Here is a 9,273-nt window from a genome sequence, read left to right on the forward strand (position 1 = left end):
TTATGAAAATGCCAAGTTGTTTAAAGAAAAATTTAAAAGATGGCATGACAAAAGGATACAAAAGCGTGAGTTTAATGTAGGTGATTATGTATTGCTATACAACTCTCGTTTAAGATTTTTTGCAGGAAAACTTCTCTCTAAATGGGAAGGCCCCTATGTTATCGAAGAGGTCTATCGTTCCGGTGCCATAAAAACCAACAACTTCGAGGGCACAAATCCAAAGGTGGTAAACGGTCAAAGAATTAAACATTATATCTCAGGTAATCCCATAAATGTTGAAACCAATATTATTGAAACCGTAACCCCGGAGGAATACATAAGGGACACTTTTCGGAACGTTTCAGACTCCGAAAAGGAATAGGTATGTGGTACGGTAAGTAAACCGACTCCAAATTTTTTTAAGGCAATATCTCTCTGTTTTGGAATATTTAGAAAAATAGAAAAATAAGTAGCAGTCCGGGAAGGACACGAGGGCCCCATGAGGGTGGTGGGCGCGCCCTACCCCTCTGGGTGCGCCCCCTACCTCGTGAGCACCTCGTGTGCCTTCCGGACTCCGTTTTCTTGCACGATACGTATTTTGGTCGGTAAAAATTCATTATATATTCTCCCGAAGGTTTTGACTCCCGTATCACGCAAATCTCCTCTGTTTTTGTTTTAGAGCTGTTGCTGCTACAGATTAGAGCAAGATGTCTTCTCAAGAGTCAATCGGGGAGAGCCGGGTATCTAATCCGGCACCGGAACCAAGGGCAAAACAGCGACGCTGACCACTTTGGGACAGCAACGGAGGAAGAGATGGAGGCTGACTTGATGAGAATAAATGCCATGGAGGATCAAGAAGTCACCTCTCGCCTCCGAGCTGGGTTCACGATGGGGGAACTACAGAGCTCAGCTATTCCAAACTCGGTTATCCCTTCTAATGTTAGTTTTCTTTCTTATGAAAATATGAAGAGGAGTGTCACTTGTTCTCCCGCAGCTATGCAACACCCTTGGGTGCAAGGAGCTTTAGCTGTCACAGGAAAGCTTCGTAAGGAAATAATGGACCTCAAACAGCAAGTCAATAAGCTCGAGGAGGAGAACCGCATCCTGAGGGGAATCATCGCCAAGAATATTACACCGACAACAAAGAAGGAGACATAATCACATGGGTGTGGGCACTCCCCTTGACAACTGCCAAGCTTGGGGGAGGTGCCCCGGTATCGTATCACCATCACAACTCCTATCTTTATCGTTTTTCTTAGTTCGATCCTATTAGTAGTATCTTGATCTAGTAGAATAAAGTTTATGGCATGATCTAGTTTTGAGTTTTGCTTTTTGATCTCTTTATGTAATCGAGTCCGTGAGCTAGATATAATAAAGATTAGTGTTGAGTCAAGGGCTTGATTATTTTTCCATGATCTTGCGTGAATAAAAGAAAGAAGAAAAGGATAAAAAGAAACAAAAATTTCATATTGATCTTATTGAGAGTAATGACTTCACATAGAAAGAGTATGATGATTAAAAGTTGTTGGGAGTTGGCAGACATAGCTTTGGTCATTGTTGCAATTAATAGGAAGTAATAAGGAAAGAGAGGTTTTCACATATAGATATATTATCATTGACATCTTTTATGATTGGGAGCACTCATTAAAATATGACATGCTAAAGAGTTGATGTTGGACAAGGAAGACAACGTAATGAGTTATGTCTTTCTTATATCCGAGATAAAGTATGTTGTCATGGATCCTCTAACTTGTTGAGCTTGCCTTTCCCCCTCATGCTAGCCAAATTCTCAGCACCAAGTAGAAATACTACATGTGCTTCCAAATACCCTTAAACCAGTTTTGCCATGAGAGTCCACCATATCTACCTATGGATTGAGTAAGATCCTTCAAGTAAGTTGTCATCGGCGCAAAGCAATAAAAATTGCTCTAAATATGTATGATTGATTGGTGTGGGAGAAATAAGATTTATACAATCTTGTGATGTGGAAGTAATAAAAGCGACAGACTGCATAATAAAGGTTCATATCACAAGGGGCAATATAAAGTGACGTTCTTTCGCATTGAGATTTTGTGCATCCAACTATAAAAGCGCATGGCAACCTCTGCTTCCCTCTGTGAAGGGCCTATCCTTTATTATTATCTTCTACCTTATGCAAGAGTCACGGTGATCTTCACCTTTCCTTTTTCATTTTATCCTTTGGCAAGCTCAGCATGTTGGAAAGAACATGATATATATATATATATATATATCTAATTGGATGTAGGGGAGCATGAATTATTATTGTTGACATTACCCTTGAGGTAAAAGGTTGTGGGGCAAAACTATAAGCCCCTATCTTTCTCTGTGTTCGATTAAAACTTCATAACCACAAGTATTGCGTGAGTGTTAGCAATTATGAAGGACTAAATGATAGTTGAGTATGTGGACTTGCTTTTTAGCTCTGACATAGACTCTTTCCGATGTTATGATAAATTGCAATTGATTCAATGACTGAGATTATAGTTTGTTGGAGCCCAATAAGGTTTATGATTTATACTCTTGCATTGTGAATAGATCATCACTTGAACATAAGTAATCATATGACAAAATCTATATATGTTGCTATTATGAGAATAATCATGATGCCTTCATGTCTGTATTTTTTTATTATCGACGCCTCTACCTCTAAACATGCGGACATATTTATTGTTATCGGCTTTTCGCTTGAGGACAAGCAAGGTCTAAGCTTGGGGGAGTTGATACGTCCATTTTGCATCATGCTTTTATATCGATATTTATTGCATTTATGGACTGTTATTTCACTTTATGTCACAATACTTATGGCTATTCTCTCTTATTTTACAATGTTTACATAATGAGGGAGAATGCCGACAGCTGGAATTCTGGGCTGGAAAAGGAGCAAATATTAGAGACCTATTTTGCGCAACTCCAAAAGTCCTGAAACTCCAGGAACATCTTAAAATAAATAAAGAAAAATCATCGCCAAAGATGAAGGCAAGGGGGCCCACACCCTGCTCACGAGGGTGGGGGGCGCGCCCCTACCTCGTGGGCCCCCTGGTGGCTCTCCGACGTCCATCTTCTCCTATATGAGGTCTTTCGATGAGAAAAAAATAAAGAGAAACTTTTCGGGACGAGACTCCACCGCCACGAGGCGGAACCTTGGCGGAACCAATCTAGAGCTCCGGCAGAGCTGTTCTGCCGGGGATACTTCCCTCCGGGAGGGGGAAATCATCACCATCATCATCACCAATGCTCCTCTCATCGGGAGAGGGTAATCTCCATCAACATCTTCACCAGCACCATCTCATATCCAAATCGTAGTTCATCTCTTGTATCCAATTCTTGTCTCAAAGTCCGGGATTGGTACTAGTAGGTTGCTAGTAGTGTTGATTACTCCTTGTAGTTGATGCTAGTTGGTTTATTTGGTGGAAGATCATATGTTCAGATTCTATATGCATATTATTACCCCTCTGATTATGAACATGAATATGCTTTGTGAGTAATTATGTTTGTTCCTGAGGACAAGGGAGAAGTCTTTCTATTAGTAGTCATGTGAATTTGGTATTCGTTTGATATTTTGATAAGATGTATGTTGTCTAGCCTCTAGTGGTGTTATGTGAACGTCGACTACATAACACTTCATCATTATTTGGGCCTAGAGGAAGGCATTGGGAAGTAATAAGTAGATGATGGGTTGCTAGAGTGACAGAAGCTTAAACCCTAGTTTATGCGTTGCTTCGTAAGGGGCTGATTTGGATCCACATGTTTCATGCTATGGTTAGGTTTACCTTAATACTTTTGTTGTAGTTGCGGATGCTTGCAATAGAGGTTAATCATAAGTGGGATGCTTGTTCAAGTAAGAACAGCACCCAAGCACCGGTCCACCCACATATCAAATTATCAAAGTATCGAACGCGAATCATATGAACGTGATGAAAACTAGCTTGATGATATTCTCATGTGTCCTCGGAAGCGCTTTTCCTATTATAAGAGTTTGTTCCGGCTTGTCCTTTGCTACAAAAAGGATTGGGCCACCTTGCTGCACTTTATTTACTTTTGTTACTTGTTGCTCGTTACAATTTATCTTATCACAAAACTATCTGTTACCACTTATTTCAGTACTTGCAGAGAATACCTTGTTGAAAACTGCTTATCATTTCCTTCTGCTCGTTGGATTCGACACTCTTACTTATCGAAAGGACTATGATAGATCCCCTATACTTGTGGGTCATCACTTAGCGAGCTTAAAAAAATCAAAATGAACTGCAATCAGGCTGTTGCAGGCCCTGCTCCACGATAGATGAAGTCGAACAGAGAGAGGGACTCATCTGGGACCGTCCGGGCTCTTCTTGGGCACTGCGGGGGAGGAGGAGAGCTAGATAGGGGGTCAAGGCAGAGGGTGGTCGCGCCGTCGGGGGCAGATGCCCTACAGCTCGTCACGGGAGGAGCCGAGCACTGCAACGCCCTCGCAACCGCACCACGGCCCGGCGCTAGCGAACTGCGCGCTGTGGTGGTAGGCGGTGGTGTCCTCCCAGTGGAGTAGTCGAGCAGGCTAAAGTACAGGGCCCGGTGCAGTGCTGTCGGCAGTGCTTCTGGGACAGAGGAGGGGAGGTGGAAGAGGAGTGGGTGTAGAGGAGGGGAAGGGAGCTGCAGCTGCCGGAGGAGGAGGTGAGGTGGAGGAAGGGAACATAGGAGAGGCCTGACCTCGTCGCCGGCTAGAAGAAGGAGGCGGCGACGGATCTTGGCAGGATGGGGTCGCCAGTTCCTAGCAGATCAGCGGGGGTTGAAGGAGCTGCACAGCCCGCCGACGACGCCTCGCACCTGCGGGTGGGGTGAGCGGCGCGGGAACGACGAATGAGGGTGGTGGAGGGCCTTGATCCGGTGGTGAACGGTCTGGTGCCGTCAGATCCGAGCTCGGTGTGGAGCAGGTCGCCGGCGTGGTGGTGGCTGCGGTGCGTCGCGGGGAGGGCGCCGCCCCTGACTCCGGTGGTGGGGCGTCGCGCGGGGGAAGGGAGGTGGCTGGGGGAGGGTTGTCTCGCCGGCAAGTGGAGGAAGGTCGCGGGTGGGGCGGGGCGCAGGAGATCGGTGCGGTTGTGGGGGTGGGGGAAGAAGGTGATGTGGTGGTGGTGGGTGGGTTGACCTGTTTATTTTTTATTTCGTGTCAGTCGGTGGGTTGGGGTGTTAGCAGAATAAGGCTCCGGTGTTATTCATCACTCAGGGTGCAGAATAAATTATTCTTCATCCGAGATAATCTTATCATTGCTTCCTAAATAAATTATGTTTAGAATATAAATAATTACATGCAAATTGATTGGATGTGTAAAATTTGGTATAAAAAAAAATAAAAATATAGGTTATAAGACTAGAAAAATCATATTTTATGTATGTTTTATGCCATGTTTTCACATTCATAAATTTACGTAACATAAAATATTTTTTACGGCGAGTACATATTTTCTTACGTTCTCTTTTTATGTATGAAATAAGACAAAATTTATGAAACATAAAAATACAATGTATTAATATTAAAATAGAAAAGATCGCTTTATATAGAATCAGAATAGTTATTTGGATCACGATCGCCGACCGGATGGACTTGTTCCCGAACTCCCCCAGCCCGTGTAGAAAAAAAAACCCACTCCCCGTCCACCACCTCCCCTGATCCCCAACCTTCCCCCGATCTCCCTCGTGCCAGGTGCCAGCGCCGTGCATCTCTCCCCGCTCCTCGATCTCCTAGCACCGCCGCTCCCCGCTTCCCCTGCCTCCCGGCGCTGCCGTGCCCACTTCCCCTGCCTCCTAGTGCCGCCGCTTCCCTCCACCCCGCTTCCTCTACCTCCAAGCGCCACTGCCCCAACCTCCGGCATGCAACTAGGCTGCCTTCCGCCGCCTCCCCTTGCTCTGGCGTGCCTCCCATCGCCATGCCTCCGGCACGCCTCCCACCGCCGCACCCCCGGCCCCGGTGCGCTTCCCGCCATCGCCTTCTCTCCAGCAGCCGCGGCCACCCGTGACCAGCGTCAGCACAACCAGCTACAAATCCAGTGGGATTCGCCCCCACTCCTGTCCATAGTCGCGTGGCTCGCGGCAAAACAGGGCCGCCGAGGAGAACATCTCCCGTCCGGCAAGGAGCATCTCAAGGGCGTCCGACGAGGAGCATCTCAGGGGCGAGGAACATCTCCCACCTCCTCCCTAGTGCAGAGCTTTCAGTCCAGGCCCCCGCGGCAAAAAACGCAGTGTCCACTCCTATGAAAATGCTCCTCCAATATCTTCAGGCGGTGAGTGTTCTTCATGTTCTGCACTTCTGCCCAACTTCTTCTGAACTTCTGCTTGTTTCATACGTAGTGAATTTGCCCTAAAAATTAGACCATCCATATATTCCTTCAGCTCAGTAAATAGTTTGTCTAGAAACTACTACTACAGTTAGTTACTTTTACATAATTCTTAGATGGTTGGTTAGCCTAAATCAGTAGGCACCGAGCTCAAAAACTGTGAAACTGAAACTCTGCACACTGCTCTAGCAGACAACAAGAGACGCTCTAACTGAAAATCTGAAACTCGATTGTGTCGCGAGTGCCTAACCATGTTCGTCGATGCAGCTCTGATCACAAACTCTTTATTTTGCCTTGTTAAATCGATGCAGGTGTGGGCATCCGGTCATAGAGAGATGTGTGGAGCGCTGCATTCCGCTTGTTGTTGACCTCGTGGCCGCAAACGCCGAGATTATTGTCGTGTGTGGACTGCAACGATGACCGAATCCGACCTTCACCAGCATCATCATTCTTCCTTCTCCTGTTCACCAACGTGCACCACCCGTCATGGGTTAAGACACTGCTCAGACACTTCGAGGTGCCATCGATGGATGTCTTGTCAAAAAGATTCGCTCTCTTCGGCTTTATTGCTGGGTGGAGCATCGCAACCTCTGCTGAGACTGGACCTACCTTCCAGGTATATATGCTTGTAATGATTCTCCCAACCGATTCAGCAATCCCTTTTTCCTAAGCATTGAACCTATTAGACATTACCTACAACCTAAGACTTGTTTATTTCTCTTGCACAACCATTAGACAGTAAATATACCTATAAGATAGATTAAGCCTACAATGCCAATGGTATCTCGCTGGTTCTAACAATCTTTCTAACATTGATGATTTTGTGTTGCAGCTTGCACTGGTACTCGTCTCATGCATATACTTTCTCAACGACAAGATGAAAGAACCTTGGCAGGGCGTCTGCTACAGGGTTAGTTAGCACCTGCATAGCAACATACATACGAGGACTCCCTTGGTCGTTATTAGTCGCACACGTATAGGGTGTTTAATCCTCCTATGTACTTGCAGGCTTGGACTCTTTGCGAGTGGCTGGATAGTAGGTTCGCTGGTAGTCCCAGTGATCCCGACATTTATTTTGCCGCGTACTTGGTGTCTGGAGCTCCTTACTTCGCTAGTCGCTTATGTATTTTTATTCCTGGGTTGCATCCACTTGTGACGTTCCACCCGCTAATGTCAAAGACAAACAATTTTGTACAGGAGATGTTAATGTAAACATTGATACGAGTAATTGATAGCCTAGGTTGGTGTTTTTTCAGTAAAAGATATGGGCTTGACTACTGAGAAAACATTTTAGTTTCCAGCCTCGTCTTCATGAAACAGTTTAGTTAGTCCACAAGGATCAGACTAAATTTTTTCCTTGTGAGGTTTCTGAATGAACATGTTTCACTAAATAAAATAGAAGAGTAATTATGATTATTTGTTCGAGACTGCAACCAAGCTAACTAGCTGCCCTTGTTTTTCAGCATGGATAGATTGTTTCAAGAGGAATTTACTGCACTTTTATTATGATTCAGATTTCAGAAGTAAGCTAAAACAATTTGGTTTGCAGCAGGTTCAGGCAAGTCTTTTGTGTTTGTTTCAAGGTTCAGAAGTAAGGAAGTACTAGCTAGTTTAATGTAGTAGTTTTTCAGGGCTCAGATTTTGACGCCTCTAATGATTTTTTTGTCTACTGCACACAGTTGAATCTCCAAGTTATAAGATTCTGTCAGTGTTGAAGATCAAGATTACTTTCAAACTGCAACCATCATCTACTATTTGGTTGTCCTTTCCATTGCCCCTTGAGTAGCATCGTCTGTTGTTTCTTTCACCAGCAGAGCACCACTCTCTCATGATGAAGTTTCCTAATTGAGTCTCAAACTGCAGCAACCTAATCTGGACTTGTTTTAGGAATGACCGATTAATCGGTCCAAATTCTAACTGTTGATTATCCACTGGGCGCCTTCACGGCGTGCTTCAGACTCCAATCCATCCTTGTTGTCCTTAGAGAGGAACACGTACAGGTCGTGGGTCGCTAGCAGGAGATAAGAATTATATGCATCAGGTCACTTAGCTTCCTTTGCTTTGTGGGCAAAAGGTTATCAAAGTTCTCGCAATTTTTTTGGGTAAAAAGTATAGAAATTCATGGAAGATTGATTTGTGTATGCTTGTGAGTCTGAAACCTTTTTTAGTTGATGTCAGCCAAAAAAATGTGGATATGTTGTGCGTGTGTGTGTAGTACACCGAATTGAAAAATACTATTTTCTGTCATGTAGATCAAAGAAAGAACATAGAAAATTTTAAAATGTGGATACACACATTTTCTATGTATGAGCAAAAAACAAAGAAAAATGCATAATTTCTCCTTTATTTTCCTCTTTGTGATTGTGTGTTCTCCCTTTCGATCAAAATTGTGTGCTCTCCCTGTGTTCTTAGAGTGATATTCACATGAGATGATGTCCATGAATGCAGTAGGTTACCTTGTCCCTTGTCTTACCAACAAGGGGGTTTGTGACTCCTTGAACTAGTGCAAGATATGGAAGTTGTTTGCACTTGTCCTCTCCAAAATGATATGAGTGAAGTGTGTTGGCGGAGTCACCCTCAAGAACTCTCTAGTTCTTATTCTTCGGGATCCACACCATCTTGATGGGAATCCTTGGAGTTGTAGTCGTACTTGATGAAGTAGAACTTGATGTAGTCTTGGGAACCCACTTGACCAAGGCTTTGGGAGCTTCTTCAAATGCATCAATCTCCTCTTGAAGCTTGTCCTTGCCTTTTAGCTTGTGGTATTGTGGTGGAAGATCATCTTGAGCTTGTGTTCCTTGGAAAGAAGTAGGATCATACTTCTCTTGTTGAGGAACAAACTTCCTTTTGGGGTATTGAACTTCTTCCCACTCAACTCCATTGACATTGAACTTTCGTTCAAAACCAACACCTTGATTCTTTCACTGTCTTCCTTGCTTGCGTACAATTTCCTCAAATTGCTTAC

General features: G+C 44.3%; 1 protein-coding gene across 3 annotated transcripts; it reads left to right on the forward strand.

Annotated features, from left to right (window-relative positions):
- The first annotated feature begins 5,597 nt into the window (after positions 1-5,597).
- LOC125551233 lies at positions 5,598-8,654 on the forward strand. 3 transcript variants are annotated; one of them, XM_048714385.1, is made up of 6 exons: positions 5,598-6,254; positions 6,620-6,924; positions 7,141-7,218; positions 7,317-7,356; positions 7,772-7,899; positions 7,988-8,654. In XM_048714385.1, the coding sequence occupies exons 2-6, from the start codon at positions 6,835-6,837 to the stop codon at positions 8,021-8,023; spliced, it is 372 nt and encodes a 123-aa protein (XP_048570342.1). In that variant the 5' UTR covers positions 5,598-6,254; positions 6,620-6,834; the 3' UTR covers positions 8,024-8,654. The 3 variants fall into 3 exon arrangements, 2 of the variants coding, with proteins under 2 accessions (XP_048570342.1, XP_048570343.1); XM_048714386.1 differs by having other exon boundaries at positions 7,772-7,866; XR_007302310.1 differs by lacking the exon at positions 7,317-7,356 and having other exon boundaries at positions 7,772-8,654.
- Positions 8,655-9,273: the final 619 nt, after the last annotated feature.

This window comes from Triticum urartu, chromosome 4, assembly GCF_003073215.2.
Source record: "Triticum urartu cultivar G1812 chromosome 4, Tu2.1, whole genome shotgun sequence".
In the NCBI taxonomy this organism is placed as follows: domain Eukaryota; kingdom Viridiplantae; phylum Streptophyta; class Magnoliopsida; order Poales; family Poaceae; genus Triticum; species Triticum urartu.

Bases quoted from the DNA above. Each gene is read 5' to 3' on its own strand.
- LOC125551233 (XM_048714385.1), top strand. From the start codon at position 6,835: ATGGATGTCTTGTCAAAAAGATTCGCTCTCTTCGGCTTTATTGCTGGG. The intron at 7,357-7,771 runs GTAGTCCCAGTG...CTTGTTTTTCAG, and splicing joins GCTGGATAGTAGGTTCGCTG to CATGGATAGATTGTTTCAAG. The intron at 7,900-7,987 runs GTAAGGAAGTAC...TACTGCACACAG, and splicing joins GTTTGTTTCAAGGTTCAGAA to TTGAATCTCCAAGTTATAAG.